Source organism: Lepus europaeus, unplaced genomic scaffold, assembly GCF_033115175.1.
Source record: "Lepus europaeus isolate LE1 unplaced genomic scaffold, mLepTim1.pri SCAFFOLD_105, whole genome shotgun sequence".
Classification (NCBI taxonomy): Eukaryota; Metazoa; Chordata; class Mammalia; order Lagomorpha; family Leporidae; genus Lepus; species Lepus europaeus.
The window spans coordinates 108,706-127,696 of NW_026909023.1; the positions used below are offsets into that span (position 1 = coordinate 108,706).

The 18,991-nt window shown below is 69.7% G+C and overlaps 1 protein-coding gene across 4 annotated transcripts in view; it reads left to right on the plus strand.

Moving 5' to 3' along the window:
* Positions 1-18,991, plus strand: part of SBNO2 (strawberry notch homolog 2) — a 37,710-nt gene that overhangs the window by 17,956 nt on the left and 763 nt on the right. For 2 of the 4 annotated variants that reach the window (XM_062184938.1, XM_062184939.1), the window contains exons 5-31: positions 7,984-8,142; positions 9,944-10,027; positions 10,187-10,277; positions 10,366-10,520; positions 10,590-10,723; positions 10,919-11,009; positions 11,112-11,255; positions 11,733-11,850; positions 12,149-12,254; positions 12,351-12,504; positions 13,196-13,372; positions 13,568-13,665; positions 14,092-14,174; positions 14,656-14,847; positions 15,165-15,334; positions 15,546-15,677; positions 15,917-16,052; positions 16,132-16,244; positions 16,346-16,417; positions 16,493-16,601; positions 16,786-16,860; positions 16,949-17,092; positions 17,778-17,872; positions 17,942-18,034; positions 18,413-18,544; positions 18,627-18,703; positions 18,793-18,983. In XM_062184938.1, the coding sequence (XP_062040922.1) occupies positions 7,984-8,142; positions 9,944-10,027; positions 10,187-10,277; positions 10,366-10,520; positions 10,590-10,723; positions 10,919-11,009; positions 11,112-11,255; positions 11,733-11,850; positions 12,149-12,254; positions 12,351-12,504; positions 13,196-13,372; positions 13,568-13,665; positions 14,092-14,174; positions 14,656-14,847; positions 15,165-15,334; positions 15,546-15,677; positions 15,917-16,052; positions 16,132-16,244; positions 16,346-16,417; positions 16,493-16,601; positions 16,786-16,860; positions 16,949-17,092; positions 17,778-17,872; positions 17,942-18,034; positions 18,413-18,544; positions 18,627-18,703; positions 18,793-18,983 (3,325 nt within the window). Of the gene's footprint in view, positions 1-4,676; positions 4,791-7,983; positions 8,143-9,943; positions 10,028-10,186; positions 10,278-10,365; positions 10,521-10,589; positions 10,724-10,918; positions 11,010-11,111; positions 11,256-11,732; positions 11,851-12,148; positions 12,255-12,350; positions 12,505-13,195; positions 13,373-13,567; positions 13,666-14,091; positions 14,175-14,655; positions 14,848-15,164; positions 15,335-15,545; positions 15,678-15,916; positions 16,053-16,131; positions 16,245-16,345; positions 16,418-16,492; positions 16,602-16,785; positions 16,861-16,948; positions 17,093-17,777; positions 17,873-17,941; positions 18,035-18,412; positions 18,545-18,626; positions 18,704-18,792; positions 18,984-18,991 lie in introns of those variants that run through there. The other 2 variants (XM_062184941.1, XM_062184940.1) reach the window with 2 other exon arrangements.

Genomic DNA, 18,991 nt, shown 5'->3' on the forward strand with positions numbered 1-18,991 from the left:
CCCCTCCTCGCAGAGGGGCAGGTGGGAGTGTCCAGCATCACGCTCTGCCAGCGACGGGAGCTGAGCTGGGCTGCTCCCTCCTCCTTCCTCATCTGCCCGCGTGGGCCACCGGGGCTTCTGAGTATGCGAGGCCTTCCCTGGGGGTGGTCCCGGCATGCTGCCCAGGCCTACAGGAAGTGCTCAGCTTGGGTGCCCTGCTCAGTGACCTCGGACAGCCTGAGCTTGGGGGGGAGGCCCAGTGGGATCTCAGAGCCGTGGGGCTCCAGTGTGAGGGGTGCAGGTGCGTGGGATGTAGTGTGGAGCTGTAGCTGTGTGTGGATGCAGGTGCGTGGGGTGTAGTGTGGAGCTGTAGTTGTGTGTGGATGCAGGTGCGTGGGGTGTAGTGTGGAGCTGTAGCTGTGTGTGGATGCAGGTGCGTGGGGTGTAGTGTGGAGCTGTAGCTGTGTGTGGATGCAGGTGCGTGGGGTGTAGTGTGGAGCTGTAGCTGTGTGTGGATGCAGGTGCGTGGGGTGTAGTGTGGAGCTGTAGTTGTGTGTGGATGCAGGTGCGTGGGGTGTAGTGTGGAGCTGTAGCTGTGTGTGGATGCAGGTGCGTGGGGTGTAGTGTAGAGCTTTAGTTGTGTGTGGATGCAGGTGCGTGGGTGTAGTGTGGAGCTGTAGCTGTGTGTGGATGCAGGTGCGTGGGTGTAGTGTGGAGCTGTAGCTGTGTGTGGATGCAGGTGCGTGGGGTGTAGTGTGGAGCTGTAGCTGTGTGTGGATGCAGGTGCGTGGGGTGTAGTGTAGAGCTTTAGTTGTGTGTGGATGCAGGTGCGTGGGTGTAGTGTGGAGCTGTAGTTGTGTGTGGATGCAGGTGCGTGGGGTGTAGTGTGGAGCTGTAGCTGTGTATGGATGCAGGTGGGTGGGGTGTCATGTGGAGCTGTAGTTGTGTGTGGATGCAGGTGCGTGGGGTGTAGTGTGGAGCTGTAGCTGTGGATGCAGGTGCGTGGGGTGTAGTGTAGAGCTGTAGCTGTGTGTGGATGCAGGTGCGTGGGGTGTAGTGTGGAGCTGTAGCTGTGTGTGGATGCAGGTGGGTAGGGTGTAGTGTGGAGCTGTAGCTGTGTGTGGATGCAGGTGGGTGGGGTGTAGTGTGGAGCTGTAGCTGTGTGTGGATGCAGGTGCGTGGGGTGTAGTGTGGAGCTGTAGCTGTGTGTGGATGCAGGTGCATTGGGTGTAGTGTGGAGCTGTAGCTGTGTGTGGATGCAGGTGCATGGGATACAGGTGTGTGTGACTGCAGGTGTGTGAATGCAGGTGGGTGGGGCCCCGGGGGTGTGGGGGCTGCAGGTCCGTGGGTGCTGGGTGGCTATGCTGTCAGTGGTGCCCACGCAGGCCCTCTGTGGACCTGTGCCTCCAGGTGTTGCTGAGCCCTCGAGGGGCTCCCCTGGGGCTCTCCTGGGCCTGGTGCTGCTGGCACCCCCGGCCCACCTGCCTGTGCCTGTCTGGTCGTCTTCCCATGCCCGCGGCTCCTGCCCTGCAGGGAACGGCCCTGTCCAGAGCCGCTCCAGGCGTGCCCTCTGGGCTCTCCTGAGCACGTCACACCCTGGGCCCCTCCTGGCCTTGGCCCCCTGGGCTGTCCCGAGGGCCGTGGCGCTGGGTGTGGCCACTGGCCTCTCCTTGGGGCCTCCCCCGCCCGCCCGTCGGCAGAACAGGGCGCCCACCGCAGCATCCCCCAGGAGTGAGCGCCTCGGGGAGCGTGTCCGGGAACAGCGCCGCCTGCCAGCCCCGGGCTTCTGGGAAGCCGGGCTGAGCTCACAGCCCAGGAAAGCGCTGGGCAGAGCCTCGCGGCCTGCGGCAGGGGCTGTGCATCGACTGCCTACAGATGGATCTCCGCAGAGTCAGAGGTCTCGGCCCCGGCTCCCCCCAGTTACCGGCACGGGCGGCGCGGGAGAGGGATCTCTTCTTACAGGAAGCCCCTCTGCCCCAGGCCTGGGCTCGGGGCCTCGGGGCGGCCGCCCCATACAGGACTCCCGGCGGGGTGAGGCTCAGCTGCACTGCGGCGCCCGTGACGGGCAGGAGGGAACGCAGACTCCAGCCCAGAGGTCTCAGTGAGGCAGGGGTGGGGCCGGGGTCCTTAGAGGTCTCAGGCAGGGGTGGGGCCGGGGTCCTCAGAGGTCTCAGTGAGGCAGGGATGGGGCCAGGGGCCCTGGGTCCCCCCCACCCCGCCTCTGCCCTCCTTCCGGTGGCTTCTCTGTGTCTGTGTCTCCCCTGAGCGTGGCCGCACCTCGGGGACGAGCGGCGCCTGGCTCTGCCTGAGCGCCTGCAGCTGGGCAGTGCACTCTGCAAGCTGGCCGGGAGGAGGTCCCAGGACCCACCTGACCACTCCTCTCTTCCTCCAGGAGGAACTGGGCGTGCCCTCCACCCTTACCCCTCCCTGGGCATGGAAGCAACACCTGCATTGGTGCAGGTGCCCACCCGACCCACGGTGTAACAGGAAGGGCGGTCAGTGAGGGATGGACGGCAGGCAGGAGGCCAGAGGGGCGGGTGTGAGGGCACCCACAGCCGTCAGGGGCTCCCGTGCCCCCCAGCCCCCCCCCCGGCCCTGCCTAGCCTCACGTCCCGCCTCCCTGCTAGCCTCTGAGCCCTGCTCCCCAGCAGCCACAGCAAACGCTGCCAGCTGGACCGCACCCGGGGCAGGGTCCCGGCAGCCCCCTCCTCAGCACTGAGCCCAGGGACAGAGCTGCTCTGGGGGCCACTGCGCCCTGTGCCTCCTGGAGTGCTGGTGGGCCGCTCTGGGGGCCGAGGGGGGTGAGGTGGTCCCAGGCCAAGGGGGGACCCCTCCAGCAGCCTCCCTGGGCAGACAGACCACCCTAGCCCTGGGCCTGCTCCCTGGGTGCCATCTGTACCTCTGGAGCCAGAGACAGCGAGAGCCCCTCTGTTCTGTCCCCCTCTCCTGCTCCCCCACCCCCGACTGTATCACAGTGAGAGCGTGCGCCTGCTGGTTCTCCACCAATGCCTGCAGAAGGCCAGGCCAGGCGCTCCGGGGTCTCCCACCTGGCAGGGCCCAGGCACTTGGGTCATTGTCCTTGCCTCCCAGGGTTAGCAGGGCTCTGGATCGGAAGTGGAGGAGCCGGGACTGGGCCAGGCACTGTGATGCGGGGTCTGGTGTGGGATGTGGGCTCCCCAGCCAGCGGCCTGAGCCGCTGTGCCGCGCGCCTGCCCCGCGTTCTTTCTGGAAGGGAGACAAAACGCACATAAATGCCTTAGAAGTGACCCTTTCTGAGGCATTCCAGAGCCCTGCAGCCGTCACTACCCTGGCTCCAGAACATTCTCACCCCGCATACAGTCAGCTCCTCCCCAGCCCTCCTGACCAAGTGGAGCCCCTGTCCTGGCCGTGTCCATCCGTGGAGCCCATGCGGGAGGCCTCTGTGTCCATCTCCTTGGCCATGGCGCCCTCAGGGCCGTCCATGGAGCAGCCGTGTCAGAGCCTCGGCCCTGCTCCTGGCTGTTGGTGCTCCCTGTGTGCTGGACCTCGCCGCCTGTGCCTGCCCACCTGCTGATGGACCCTGGGGCCATCTTTGCTGGAGAGTGGACGAGAGCTGTGCGTAGGTGCATACCAGGAGGGGAGTGGCCAGGCGGGCGTCTGCCGCGTCGGCTCCCACCGGCCCTGCTCACCCTCTCAGCACTTGTGCGCTGCGTGAGGGCCCCGTGCCGCTTTACTTGTTTTCGAAAAGTATATTTATTTGAAAAAGTCACTGAGAGAGAGGAAGAGACAGAGAGCTTCCATCTGCTGGTTCCCACCCCAAATGGCCACAGCAGCCAGGGCTGGGCCAGGCTGGAGCCAGGAGCAGGAGCTCCATCCGGGGCTCCCGCGTGGGTGCAGGGGCCCAGCACGCGGCCATCGCTGCTGCTTTCCCAGGTGCATTAGCAGGAGCTGGAGGGGAAGCGGAGCAGCCGGGACGCGAACCAGCGCCCATGTGGGAGGCTGGCACTGCAGGCTACACCCCTGCACCCCCCACACACATACACACCTGGCTTTGGCTTATGTCTCCCCCTCTGGGCTCCCTGGCTGTTGGTCTGACCTCGTCCCCAGCAGCAGGGCCTGGTCTGCCCTTGTCCTCCCTGGCTTCCCGGTGGTCACGCTGGCCCTCCGCTCCCCACTCTGCGGTCTGTGTCCCCTCTCCCTCCTTCAGGAGGCTGCAGGGTCTGATCTCCCCTGGCAGGACCAGGTGGGGTGCCACAGCAGGCTCACCACACGGCTCTGCCGGGGTCCTGCGCTGCCTCTCTGGGGAGGGAGGCAGCAGGTGGGGCCCAGCCTGGCCTGCGGGGGGGGGGGGGGGCACCCTGTGGAGGGGCCTGGATTGGTCCCGCCCCCGCCTCAGCCCACAGAGGCCCCCGGGGGAGGAGGCGAGGCGCCCCGTGCAGGGTCGGGGGCGGCACTAGTGGCTGTGGCCAGGGGTCTGGAGGCGCGCGCTCCCCTCTGCTCTGTGCCCGCACTGCGTGCCCGCGGGCGCGCCCGGCCCGGCCCGCCGCTGCTGACAGCCGTCTGTGGCTGGATTCCGCCCCGTACGGTAATTGTCCTGCCTGCCAGGAATCGCCCTGACTTACCAGGCAGGCATCATTTCCTGAAAGTGAGCCCCGGCCTTAGAGGAAGCAGGCGCGAGGCGCGGTGACTAAACCGACATGCAAATGCAGCCCCGGCGGAGCGCCGCGCCCGCCGACCGCTGATGCCGGGACGGCCGCGGCCGGCGCGGCCCGCCACGCGCCTCCACCATGTCCCAGCTGCAGTTCTGGCCGCAGCCCGCGGCTCTCAACAAGGTAACCGACCCCCAGCCGCCCCGGAGGCCCCCGGCCCTGCTCTCCTCTGGCAGCCGGAGTGAGTCTCGGAGTCTCGGGATGTCCCAAGACAGAGCTTCGGGAACTGGCCATGGGCAGCGACCGTCCCGTCGCTGCGGAAGCTGGAGTGGAGCGGGGAGGGGGGGGGGGGGGCTTGGCAGCCGCCAGCCCAGCGGGGGGTTCTGCCCGACTCCCAGCCAGGCGGTGGGGGCTGCTCAGCCCCTGCGGGGCGCCTGGGAGGGCAGGAGGCCAGGTGGGGTGCCCAGGAACCCGAACTTCTGGGGTCTCGGGTCAGCGTCCCGGCCAGGAGGGGGTGTGTCCACCACCCCGGGAGGCTGAAGGGGGGAGGTGCCCTGCCCTCCCACAGCCTGCGGAAGCAACCTGCAGGTGGGGGTGCAGTGGGGTCGGGGCCCCAGCCTGGGCAGTGACCCTGCGTGGGGAACAGAGGTTGGGGTGGCTGCCTGGGGTGGGGACCATCTTGGAGTTCAGCTGGTGGCTGCCAGGAGTGAAGTCCTGACCTGGGGAGGTGTCTGCTGTCACCACCCCGATTGAGCCACCCACCTGCGACAGGGCTGGACGAGGGGGCCCATGGGAGCCCCTCCACCCACCTACGACAGGGCTGGACGAGGGGGCCCATAGGAGCCCCTCCACCCCCATGATTGAGCCACCCACCTGCGACAGGGCTGGACGAGGGGGCCCATGGGAGCCCCTCCACCCCCACCTGCGACAGGGCTGGACGAGGGGCCCATGGGAGCCCCTCCACCCACCTGCGACAGGGCTGGACGAGGGCCCATAGGAGCCCCTCCACCCACCTGCGACAGGGCTGGACGAGGGGCCCATGGGAGCCCCTCCACCCACCTACGACAGGGCTGGACGAGGGGGCCCATGGGAGCCCCTCCACCCACCTACGACAGGGCTGGACGAGGGGGCCATGGGAGCCCCTCACCCCACCTACAACAGGGCTGGACGAGGGGCCCATGGGAGCCCCTCCACCCACCTACAGCAGGGCTGGACGAGGGGCCATGGGAGCCCCTCACCCCACCTACGACAGGGCTGGACGAGGGGGCCCATGGGAGCCCCTCCACCCACCTACGACAGGGCTGGACAAGGGGCCATGGGAGCCCCTCACCCCACCTACGACAGGGCTGGACGAGGGGGCCCATAGGAGCCCCTCCACCCCCATGATTGAGCCACCCACCTACGACAGGGCTGGACGAGGGGGCCCATGGGAGCCCCTCCACCCACCTGCGACAGGGCTGGACGAGGGGGCCATGGGAGCCCCTCCACCCCCTACGATTGAGCCACCCACCTACGACAGGGCTGGACGAGGGGGCCACGGGAGCCCCTCCACCCACCTACGACAGGGCTGGACGAGGGGCCCATGGGAGCCCCTCCACCCACCTGCGACAGGGCTGGACGAGGGGCCCATGGGAGCCCCTCCACCCACCTGCGACAGAGCTGGACGAGGGGCCCATGGGAGCCCCTCCACCCACCTACGACAGAGCTGGACGAGGGGCCCATGGGAGCCCCTCACCCCCATGAAGGGGGAGGCCAGCGTGGCAGGAGCACCGTGCACCACTGGGGTGCATGGGTGGGAGGGGCACCACCAAGCTGGCTTTGATCTGTGGGCGGTTTTAGGGGTTTTAGATCTTCAGGGGGGCCCAGACCCTGCCCTCCGCTGGTAACGTCCCCCATTGCCTGGGCCTTTGTCGCCAGCTGGGAGTGGACACGCCTGCCACACAGTGTCTACGCTGTGGCCGGCCTGTTTCAAGCCCCCATGTCATCCTGCCCTGCTCATGCCGGACGGGGCAGGAGGCTTGGGGAGGAAGACCGTGGAGGTGTGGGGCCTGGACGCCGCGTCTGGTTGGGGTGCCTGCTGCTCAGGTGGGGGAGACGCCATGAGGAGGGGCTGATCCATGCCAGGCCCGGGAAGCAGGGGCTCTGTGTGGCGGCCTCCCTCCCCTCACGTCGTCGTCACCCCACTGTCGAGCTGGGGCGGGGGTGGCCCAAGGCGGGGCCACTGCGATGTGACCACCTCCACCCAGGGGCAGACCCGCCCTGGCTGGCTTGGGGCCTCCTGGCCCTGTGGGGCATCCACCTTTACTGCCTTGTCCCATGTCCCGCCCCTCACGGCCCCAGACCTGCTCCTCTCTGGGGACTGTGGCTCATGTTGCGGGGCTGAGGGTCTCCTTCCCACCAACTGTGAGAGCAGAAGCGGGGCAGGGCGAGGAGGGGCCCGGGCAGCTGGGCCGGGTGCTGTTGTGAGGACTCTCTGCACGCGACGGGGCCTGTGCTGGTTTGCACCAGGTACCCTCGGCTGCCTCTCCAGGCAAGGGGGCTGGGGTCCCCTCAGGCCCCTCTCCCCTAGCCCCAGGTAGTCCCAACGGCGGCCTAGCCTGGGAGACTGGAGCCACTGGGGGTCTCCAGAGCCTGCTGACCAAGGGCCTTGTGTCCCCCAGTGAAGCCCAGGCTGAGGTGGGAGGCAGGGGGCACCTTCCTGCTGCCCCCAAGGCTGGTGCCCGTTCCCAGGGGACAGGGCACATTGATCCCCTGTGTCAGGAAGACAAGAGGGGTCTCGGACACTCCCTGCTCTCCCCAGCCCCTGCGCTCAGGGCTCAGGACGGGGTCTGTCGATATGGTGTAGAAGATGGGGGCCTGGCTGGGGCTCAGGTCCCTGCAAGACAGGCCATCATGGCCACCCACAGCCCAGGGCTGCCTCGGGTGTCTCTGGTGGAGGTGACCGGCTGGGGAGACAGCAGCTGCCACAGCTGTGCCTCGTGTTTGAAACTTGGGCGGAGAGGAGTCGGGTGCAGGAAGGGACCCTCTGCCCCCAGCCCTGCCGCTTGTGGCCCTGGGGCCTGGCCTCTTTTCCCTTTCTAGAACATTCCTGAGATGTGACTGTGCTGTGTGGTTCTCACTTGAGGGTGCCCGGCTCAGTGGGCTTAGTGCATTGAGTCTTGCAGTTGTCACCTCTGTAGTTCCAGAACTTTCCGTCACCCAACAGCAGCCCTGTCCCTGGGAGCAGGGACCCCCCAGCTTCCCCTGTCCTGGCCACGTGGCGTGGCCTCTGTGTCCGTGTCTCTCCCGGGCCCCTCCGTGGGGCAGCCTCACCCTGCTCCTGGCTGTGCGGTGCTCCCTGTGGGTGTAGACTCCGGCCACCTGGCCTGTCTTCCAGGACCCCTCGTACCTCGAGGACCTCTCCAATGCCTCCATCTTCTCCTCGTCCGTGGACTCCCTGTCAGACATTGCAGACACCCCTGACTTCCTGTCGGTGGACAGCCTCACCCAGGTGCCCACCATCTGGGACGTGAGCACCCCCTCTGCGCAGGACAAGGTCAGTGCGCCCGGCGCCCCTGCGGGCATGGCTGCTCCGCCAGGCCTCGTGTGTCTGCGTGGCTGGCTTGAAGCTGGGGGCGGGTCGAGGGTCCTCACAGCCTGGACAGCCCAGAAGACGGGCGGGGGTCTCCTCGCTGCTCCGAGGTGTTCCTAGCACTGTCTCACCTGCTGCGTGCATGGATACGGCCACAGCAGAAGCAAAAGCTGATTGGGTACTGATTCTCCCCGGGCCTGCTCCCGGCACGGCGTGGGTGGGGGTCGGGGGTGTGCCGGGGCTGTGTGGGCCCTGTCCTGTAGAAGCACACAGGCATCCGCAGGCCAGGTGGCTATCAGCCTGCTGGGCCCCTGGGCTAGTGCTGGCCGTGCGCCTGGCCGGAGGGTTCCTCCTGCAGGACGTGGGCGGCCGGGGCCAGACTCCGGCCCATTTCTGGTGGTGGCATCCGGTGGGGAGGCAGGGCCACTACCAGGCCCCCTGCCCCCGTTGAGGCTTCTCCGGAAGCCCCCGGGCCCTGTGAGCAGGGCACGTGCCAGCCCTCCGTGGGCACCGGTGGACGCAGGCCCTCGGCACAGGCGGGCGAGGGGGGGGCTCGTGACCAGCAGGGAGGCAGGAGGAGCCCGGACGGGCGGGGGTGCCTGAAACCCGAGGCCCAGCACCCCCGGCCCGGCTGGGAATCCTGACTCAGCCTTCCGGGAAACCACACTGCCTCTGTTTGTTTACTTTTTTGTTAATTTGGGGGAAAAAAAAGGTGGAATTTGAGTACAGACTTGTAACCTCCCCGTGGGCAGCTCCTCTCCCCTGACCTCAGAGGCAGCTGTGCCGGCCGTCCTGAGTGTGCAGACCCCTCCAGGGGCACCAGCGGGGGGTCGAGGGCCGTCTGAAGGGCAGAGTGCCCCCCCACCGGCTGACTCCCCGAACGCCGGCAGCAGCTGGGCTGGGCTGGGGCCAGGAGCTCCGTCCAGGTCTCCCCTGCAGCCTCCGGGGACCTAAGTACTGGGGCCCTCGCCTGCTGCCTCCCAGGGCTCGCGTTAGCAGGGGGCTTGCATCCTCGAGGTGCAGCCGGGCCCTGCATGCCTGGGTGTGGGTGTCCAGGCAGCATGCTGACCGCTGAGCCCACGCCCGACCCCCGCTCTGTCTTCACACACGCCTGTGTGTGATGGGCTCACCTGGCTGGCAGGAGTTTGTAGGGTGTTTTTTTTGAGTGTAGTAGTTTGGAATCACGCAGACCAGCAGGACCCCACCTGTCCTACCCACGCATCCCAGCCTCAGTGTTGTGTCCTGGACAATGGGTGTGACCGTTGCGGGCTCCAGGGAGTGGGTGCGTCCAGCTGGGCCCTCCCTGGACCTTGTGGGTTTGGGTCCCCCAGGTCCTCTGCAGGCTGAGGGTGCCACGTGCCTCGGGCATGCACACACGTCCCGGGAGTCCACCGCACCGTGTGCCCAGCCTGGAGTCAGTGGGCTGGGGCCAGTGCGGCCTGTCCTGGCCTCTGTCCACCTGGGCCGGGCTGGGGTCTGGGATGTGTTGTGGTCACACGTGGTGGGACTCTGCAGCCAGTGCCCGAGCCTACGGGTGGCATGGAGTGTGGGCTGCCCCGGGCCCCCCCACTGCAGCGTCAGGGCCAGTGGAGAGGAGGCCCAGTGCCCGGGCGAACGCTGGCTGTCACCCCGGGGTGAGCTCACGCCGCGCCCTGGGCTCCCGAGGGCGTTGTGAATGTAGCACGCGCCTGTCCTGCGGTCAGCCCACCCTGCCAGCTCGCACCGGGCCTGGGTGGTGGACGCTAACCTCCCACTGCACCCCTAGCTGTTCCTGCCCGGCGTGGCCTTTCCCAGCCTGCAGGACCCCGCACCCTCGCTGCCCAGCACCTCACTTCTCATCAGCTACCAGGTGAGCAGGCCAGGGTCCCCCAGCCCGGCCGGCCCGGAGCAGGGGGCGCCTGTCTGAGGGCCAGGCAGGGCCCCAGCCGTCCAGGCCGCTGCCCCGGGGAGGCTGGGCTGTGCGGGGGCGGGGGCGGGACGGTCCCCTGGACCCCGACTCCGTCTCCAGTCACAGACGCAGCCCGAGGAGGAGGAGGAGGAGGAGGCGGCCGAGGAGCTGGGCCATGCGGAGACGTACGCGGACTACGTGCCCTCCAAGTGTGAGTGGCCCAGGCCCGGGAGTGGGCTGGGGAGGGGCGTGGCCTCCCCACTCAGCCTCTCACGGCCCCGCCACGCCCCTCCCCGCAGCCAAGCTCGGGAGGCAGCACCCGGACCGCGTGGTGGAGACCAGCACGCTGTCGAGCGTGCCGCCCCCGGACGTCACCTACTCCCTGGCGCTGCCTGCCTCGGACAACGGCGCCCTGTCGGCGCTGCAGCTGGAGGCCATCACCTATGCCTGCCAGGTGAGCTCCGCGCCGGAGGGGCGTGCCCAGCCGCGGCCCCAGGCCCTGACCGCAGCCCTGCCCCCGCAGCAACACGAGGTCCTGTTGCCCAGCGGGCAGCGTGCCGGCTTCCTCATCGGCGACGGCGCCGGCGTGGGCAAGGGCCGCACGGTGGCCGGCATCATCCTGGAGAACCACCTGCGGGGCAGGAAGAAGGCGCTGTGGTGAGCACTGCCCCGCGGGGGCGGGGGGCGGGGCGGGGACGGGGCGGGGCCTCCTGCCTGACTCAGGCTCTGCCCACAGTTCAGCATCTCCAGTGGGGGCGGTGGACAGCGGGGATGGGCCGCGGGGGCGGGGCGGAGGGCTCCTGGGGGCGGGGACGGGGCGGGGCCTCCTGCCTGATGTCGGCTCTGCCCCAGGTTCAGCGTCTCTAATGACCTCAAGTACGACGCGGAGCGTGACCTGCGGGACATCGAGGCACCGGGCATCGCGGTGCACGCGCTGAGCAAGGTGGGGGCGTGGGCCGGGGTCGCCTCGGGCAGGTTGCCCCCCCCCAGCGCCCCTTACAGGTGGGTAAACGGAGGCCTCCCTGCCCCCCTCCCGCATCCCCAGATCAAGTACGGGGACAACACTACCTCAGAGGGCGTCCTGTTCGCCACCTACTCGGCTCTGATCGGGGAGAGCCAGGCCGGCGGCCAGCACCGCACGCGCCTGCGGCAGATCCTCGAGTGGTGTGGCGAGGCCTTCGACGGCGTCGTATCCTGGGGCTGCTGAGCACCGGGCCGCCTGGGCCTCCACGGGGGACCCTTGCCGGGCTGGCCTCGCAGTCGGAGCCCAGGCCCCAGCCACGGTTCCCTGTCCCTCTGCCTTCCTGCTCGGGCGCTGGGACGTTTGCCCGCGAGGCAGGGTCCTGGGCTGAGGGGCCATGTCCAGTGCCAGCCCTCTCCCGGCACGCCCCCCCGGCACAGCACTGCCCTGGCCTGGGCCCAGCCACAGCGGTGCTGGCACAGCCTGGCCTCTGGCCGGCTGCTCTTGGGTTAGTAGGAGCAGCCCCAGGGTGTTTCCTCCGAGGGTCACTGTGGTTGTCAGCGACCCTGGCCCCTACACCGGTCTCCCCCGGGGGGCGGGGACATCACGCGGGGACTCCCAGGTCCAGAGGCCGCCTCCTCTGTGTCTCGCCTCTGGGGAGGCCCACTTGCTTCCAGAACGTTCCTTAACCCACACCCGCCCCAGATCATATTTGACGAGTGCCACAAGGCCAAGAACGCCAGCTCCACCAAGATGGGCAAGGCTGTGCTGGACCTGCAGAACAAGCTCCCGCTGGCCAGAGTGGTGTACGCCAGCGCCACAGGTGGGCCCCGGGGCCGGCGGGGGTCTGCAGGGGAGCCGGGCCTGGGCAGGCAGCGTGGCTCCAGCAGGGTCCTGGGTCTGCGCCCCACTTCCCCCAGTCCTCGGGACTCAGCTGGGCCAGAGGCAGCACGCGCGGCCAGGCCGGGCCTTCCCGGACCACCAGACATCGCTGCGAGCCATAGGCCCCCATCCCGGCCCCGGGGTCCTGTGCATCTCCCAAACCGCAGCCGGCCCCACAGGCGCGCCTTCCTCGTCCTGGCTGGGCCGGGGGAGCTGACGCCGCCTCCGCCCCGGCGCAGGTGCCTCCGAGCCCCGGAACATGATCTACATGAGCCGCCTGGGCATCTGGGGCGAGGGCACGCCTTTCCGCACCTTCGAGGACTTCCTGCACGCCATCGAGAAGAGGTGGGCACCCACCCGCCGCCGCGCCCAGGCCCGGCTGCCCGCACGGTCAGGCCCCCGGGCTCTGTGCGCCCTCACCCCGGCCTCTGCCCCCCACAGGGGCGTGGGCGCCATGGAGATCGTGGCCATGGACATGAAGGTCAGCGGCATGTACATCGCGCGCCAGCTCAGCTTCTCCGGTGTTACCTTCCGCATCGAGGAGATCCCACTGCCCCCCGCCTTCGAGCGCGTCTACAACCGCGCGGCCCTGCTGGTGAGCTGGGCCTTGGCCGTCCGCTCCTCCCAGTGCCCGGCTCCCCATCCCCGCAGCACAGCTGGGGTCTGGCTTCCGGCCCGGGTTGGGGGCAGTGACGCGATTCCGATGACGGGGGGCGCACCCCTGGCCCCCCTCCCGCGGTCACGCCTGGAGCAGGCACCGCTGGAGCGTCCTCGGTGCTGAGGGCTGCTTGTGGACGATTGTGTGCTCTCTCCTGCGCCCGCGGCGCCCGCCAGCCTCAGCCCTGCCCGTGTGCTGGGCGATCTTAGCTCCGGCTCACCCAAGGTCTCCCTGTGCTAGCTGACTTCCTGTCTGGGGTGGGGCCGTCCTGGGCACTTGTGGGTGTAGAGCAGCGTCCCTGGCTGCCCCCAGCTCTGTGCCAGGAACACCCCCAGTGCTGACAGCCACACACGTCCCCGGAAGTCCCGCGGGGTGCAGTCGCCCTGGGAGGCCCGAGAAAGGCCAGCACTGTGCCATGCCAGCCCCTCCCCTGTGTCGTCTATGGCCCTGTGCCATGCAGACACCCAGCCTCTCCCACGCGTTGTCCGTGGGCCTGTGCTGTGCCGTGCTCACCATCTTTGGGTCCTGGCTGTGCTGCTGCCCAGGGCACAGGCGCCCCTGTGTGCCCGGGGCTGTGGGCGGGGACTGGGCATGGCCAGCTCAGTCCGCACTGTGCCGTGCCTTGCAGTGGGCCGAGGCCCTGGCGGTGTTCCAGCAGGCGGCCGACTGGATCGGCCTGGAGTCGCGCAAGTCCCTGTGGGGCCAGTTCTGGTCGGCCCACCAGCGCTTCTTCAAGTACCTGTGCATCGCCGCCAAGGTGCGCCGGCTGGTGGAGCTGGCCCGCGAGGAGCTGGCCCGCGACAAGGTGAGCCGAGGCAAAGGCCTGGCCGGGCTGCGGCAGGCCTGGGGCCCTGTACCCCCGTTGTCACAGGCAGGCCTGGGTGTGGCTGGCCAAGGGACAGAGACCGGAGAGGAAGCCAGGACCCAGCCCCGTCGCTGGCGGGGCCAGGGGCTGCCCGGAGCCTGGCTCATGCACCCCTCCCCACCTCCCTCCCTGCAGTGCGTGGTCATCGGGCTGCAGTCCACAGGCGAGGCGCGCACGCGTGAGGTGCTAGACGAGAATGACGGGCACTTGGACTGCTTCGTCTCTGCTGCCGAGTGAGTGGCATGGTGGCACGGCCAAGTGCCTGGGAAAGACCCCACTGTGGGGGCCAGAGCTGGGAGCCGGGGAGCCTGGCGCTTTGCTCAGACAAAGCCTTGGGAGCCGGGGCCTCAGGAGGCTGCTGGGTGTCCACCTCCCGCCAGGCCGGAGGGCCCACTCCCTGCCTGCTGCCTGGACTGCCTGGCTCACCTTGTCCCAGCAGCCCCGGCTCCCACCCCACCCCCACCCCCACCCCCACCCCCACCCGGGGTTTGGCCTCATCCTCTGGAGGTGGGCAGTGGAAGAAGAGCTGGGGGGGGGCCTCTGGTGCCCAACCCCCTGGTGCCCAGCCCCTCTGCTCCCCTGGTGCCCAGCTCCAAGCCCCGCCCTCTGAGCACCCGAGGCCCAGCCCTCCTGGGCACAAACCCTGCTCTCCCTCGCAGGGGCGTCTTCCTGTCACTCATTCAGAAGCACTTCCCCTCCGCCAAGCGCCGCCGGGACCGGGGAGCGGGGGCCAAGAGGAAACGTGAGCACGCCCACCAGCTCTGCAGCGCCCGGCTGCCCCCGCCCTCCCCACCCAAGCCTGGGGGGGGTCCCTGCTGCTGACCCTCGCCAGACAGGCGTGGGCTCCACAGTGGGGGGGGGTCTCTGTGTAGACCCCAGCCCCACAGTTCCCAGGGACAGGGAGTGCAGGCAGCCTGCGGGGGTGGGGGAACCCCAGGGTCCCGGGGCTCAGGCCCTGGCTGCGGGCGCCGTGGAGGGCGGCAGAGTCACGGACACCCTGGCCCAGGTCCCCGGGGGGCCCGGCACTCTGCCTGCCATCAGGCCCAGGAGCAGCCTCCGCCTGCTGTCCCTTCACACACGGGCTGGGGCGCGGGGAGGCACCAGGGCTGTCAGCGAGACGCGGTCTCCCCAGGAATCCCCCTCTGCAGCCAGAGGGTCCCGTGGGCTGAGTGACCTCCCCAGCTGTCCTGCTGTCCTGTGATGACCCGGCCCCCTCCCGGCAGGGCGGCCACGGGGCCGTGGGGCCAAGGCTCCCCGGCTGGCGCTGGAGGTGGGCGGCGTGATCCGTATCAGCGACGACAGCAGCACTGAGTCGGACGCCGGGCTGGACAGCGACTTCAACTCCTCCCCGGAGTCCCTGGTGGACGACGACGTGGTCATCGTGGACGCCGTCGGGCCCCCTGCCGATGACCGAGGTGCGGGCTGGCCAGGGTCGGGATGCAGGCCTGCAACCTGGGGCCCGGCTTCCTGCCCCTGGTCTGCTGGTGGACAGGCCTCCCCGCCGGCCACCTGAGCAGGAGGTGATGCCGCGAGGCTCGGGGCAGGGCAGCTGGGGCAGAGTCAGGCAGTGTCACCAGGCTGCTGGGTCCCCGTGTATGGCCCCGGGCGCCCAGAGAGAGCAGCCTGCTGCCCCAGGCCTCTCGTCCAGCTCACCGTCCCTCGGGCCAGTCCTGCCCCTCCAGAGGCCACACGGCCATGCAGGGCTGAGTCCCATCCCACCCCCTCCCTGCAGGCCCCCTGTGCCCCCTGCAGAGGGACCCCCAGGGCCCTGGCACCCTGGAGCGGGTGGAGCGGCTGAAGCAGGACCTGCTGGCCAAGGTGCGGGCGCTGGGCCGGGAGCTGCCGGTCAACACCCTGGATGAACTCATCGACCAGCTCGGGGGCCCCGAGTGCGTGGCCGAGGTGAGTGCTGGCCGCTGGGTGCTTCCCGGTGCCACCTCAGGCCTGTTTCGAACAGGTGGCTGATGACCTCGAGGGGGGGCAAAGTCCTCTTGGGGTGCCTGAGACCTCGGCGGAGGCCGACTGCCGGCCCAGGGTCTGGCAGCCCCCCACGCAGCTGGGAGCCCCAATGTGCAGCCCTGCCAGCCCAGCCCTCGCGCCCCGCCCCCCACAGATGACCGGCAGGAAGGGCCGGGTTGTGTCCCGACCTGATGGCACCGTGGCCTTCGAGTCGCGGGCGGAGCAGGGCCTGTCCATCGACCACGTGAACCTCAGAGAGAAGCAGCGCTTCATGAGTGGTGAGAAGGTGTGAGCCAGGGGGCCAGGGCGCCAGGGGGCCAGGGAGAGGGGTCTGGGGGCCGCCCTGGGCCGTGCAGGCTGGGGAGAGGGCCTGGGGGCCACCCTGTGCTGCAGGGGCCGGGGAGAGGGGTCTGGGGGGCCGCCCTGTGCTGCGTGGGCCAGGGAGAGGGGCCGAGTGGGAGGGGCCTGGGGGCCGGGGAGGGGGGCCTGGGGGCGTGGCTGCCTCGCTGACCCCGCCTGCCCCAGCTGGTAGCCATCATCTCGGAGGCGTCCAGCTCGGGCGTGTCCCTGCAAGCCGACCGGCGCGTCCTGAACCAGCGCCGCCGTGTGCACATGACCCTGGAGCTGCCCTGGAGCGCCGACCGGGCCATCCAGCAGTTTGGTGAGCCTGGCCCCACCAAGGCCATGCCACCCCCGCCCCGCCCCTGTGGCCGGGCCCTGAGAGCCCCCTCTGCCCGCAGGCCGCACCCACCGCTCCAACCAGGTCTCCGCGCCCGAGTACGTGTTCCTCATCTCGGAGCTGGCCGGCGAGCGCAGGTTTGCCTCCATCGTGGCTAAGCGTCTGGAGAGCCTGGTGAGCGGGGTGCGGCAAGGGGGTGGGGGGCCCCGGAAGGGTCCCCACTGGCCGTGGGAGGCCAGAGCCCAGGCAGTGTGTGACGCCCCTCCCCCATCCAGGGCGCCCTGACCCACGGAGACCGCCGTGCCACTGAGTCGCGCGACCTGAGCAAGTACAACTTTGAGAATAAGGTGCGCTGGTGGGTGCGGGCAGGGCCGTGGGGGCACCTCTGGGCCGGCTCCTGCTCATACCCCCTGCACCCCCAGTACGGAGCCCGGGCCCTCAGCTGCGTCCTGACCACCATCCTGAACCAGACGGACAACAAGGTGCCCCTGCCCCAGGGCTACCCCGGAGGGGCCACTGCCTTCTTCCGGGGTGAGTGGAGCCTGGGTGGGTGTTCTGGGGGCGGCAGGGGGTCTGTACCCCGGCAGCTGACCCTGGGCGGGTGTCTTGGGGGACCTGGGGGCTCCTGGTGTTGGGGCAAAGCTGGGGTCCCTGGAATAGGGAGGAGGGGCCCGGGAGGAGGGGGCTGGGACCCCAATGTGAGCCCCTCCCCCAGACATGAAGCAGGGCCTGCTGTCTGTCGGCATCGGCGGGCGAGAGTTGCGGTCTGGCTGCCTGGACGTGGAGAGAGGTCAGTCCACACACACACACACACACGCGCGCGCGTGCGTGCACACGGTGGGGGGGGCTGCCCCAGGCTGACCCTGCCCCCTCCCCAGACTGTTCCATCACCAAGTTCCTGAACCGCATCCTGGGCCTGGAGGTGCACAAGCAGAACGCCCTGTTCCAGTACTTCTCCGACACCTTCGAGCACCTCATCGAGGTGGACAGGAAGGAGGGGAAGTACGACATGGGCATCCTGGGTGAGCATGCGCGGCCCTGCCCCACCCGCCTGCCCCGCCCCCTTCCCCAGCCGCCCCTGCCTCGCCCACCCCTTTCCCCAGCCGCCCTGCCCCGCCCCCGCCCCTGCCCCAGCCGCCCTGCCCCGCCCCCTGCCCCAGCCGCCCCTGCCCCGCCCGCCCCCTTCCCCAGCCGCCCTGCCCCGCCCCCGCCCCCTGCCCCGCCTGCCCCACCCCCGCCCCTTCCATCCAGCCTGCCCTGCCCTGCCTGTCCCGCCCACCCCCTTCCATCCAACCCGCCCTGCCCACTGCCTGCCTCACCCACCCCCTGGCCCATCCAGCCTCATCCCTGCCCCACCCCGCCCCCTGTTGGCCCAGGCTGTGTGCCGATAAAGCTTTATTCGTAAGAGCTGACAGTCTGCTGGCCTCGGAGAGCGGGGAGCTGGGGCTCAGCGGCCGTGGGGGACCTGCACCCCACTGGGGCACCCGGGTTTGAGTCCACCCACCTGGGAGGACCTGGGTCGGGTTCCAGCCCTCACGGGCGTCTGAGCAGTGGCCAGTGGGTGGGGGCCTCTGTCTGAAATAAAACTGAAGGGGGCCACTCAGTGGCCACGGTGCCCAGAGCCTGGCGCTGTGTGGCGTCCTCTGCCGGGACCCCCAGGGCCTACGTGGGCAGGTGAGCACTCACGCCTCGCCCACCTCTCCCCAGACCTGGCTCCCGGGGTTGACGAGATCTACGAGGAGAGCCAGCAGGTGTTCCTGGCCCCCGGGCACCCGCAGGACGGGCAGGTGGTCTTCTACAAGGTGAGAGGCCGCCAGCCCCTCCCCACCCTCTGCCCTGCCCACCCCCGCTAACATGGCGCTGTCTGGCAGATCAGCGTGGACCGCGGCCTGAAGTGGGAGGAGGCCTTGGCCAAGTCGCTGGAGCTGACCGGGCCCTATGATGGCTTCTACCTGTCCTACAAGGTGGCAGCCCCATCTGCGGACACACGCACCTGCAGGGGCGGGAGGGGTTGTGGGCGGGGCCCCAATGCAGGGGCGGGGTTAGGGCATGGGGCGGGGCCCTACACGCGGGGGCGGGACCAGAGCGTGGGCGGGACCTCGGAGCCCCACATGCAGGGGCGGGACCGGAGTGTGGGCGGAGCCCCAATGTAGGGGCGGGGCCCCTACATGCGGGGGCGGGACCAGAGCATGGGCGGGACCTCGGAGCCCCCACATGCAGGGGCGGGACTGGAGTGTGGGCGGGGCCCCCAATGCAGGGGCGGGATTAGAGCGTGGGGCGCCACCCCCACATGCAGGGGCGGGGCTGCGGAGCCCCAGCCCGCCTCACCGCCCCCTCCGCAGGTTCGCGGCAACCGGCCGAGCTGCCTCCTGGCCGAGCAGAGCCGCGGGAAGCACTTCACCGTGTACAAGCCCAACATCGGCCGGCAGAGCCAGCTGGAGACCCTGGACGGCCTCTGCCGCAAGTTCCACCGGGTAGGGGCGCGGCCGCCGGCCCGGGCGCCCCGGCGCTTGCCCAGGCCGGGCGGCCCCGCTCACCGGGCTCTCCGCCCCGCAGGTGCCCGCGGAGGAGGCCAGGGAACACTGGGAGAGCGGCTACGCCTTCTCGCTGACGCACTGCAGCCACACGGCGTGGTAAGCGGGCGGGGCCGGGGGTGGACAGGGCGGGGGTGGACGGGGGGGGGGGCGGGCCGGGACCGCGCGCTGAGCCCCCCGCCCCGCAGGAACCAGCACTGCCGCTTGGTGCAGGAGGGCAAGGACTGCGCGCAGGGCCTGCGGCTGCGCCACCACTACGTGCTGTGCGGGGCGCTGCTGCGCGTGTGGGGCCGCGTGGCCGCCGTCATGGCCGACGTCAGCAGCAGCAGCTACCTGCAGATCGTGCGCCTCAGGACCAAGGACCAGAAGAAGCAAGTGGGTGAGTGT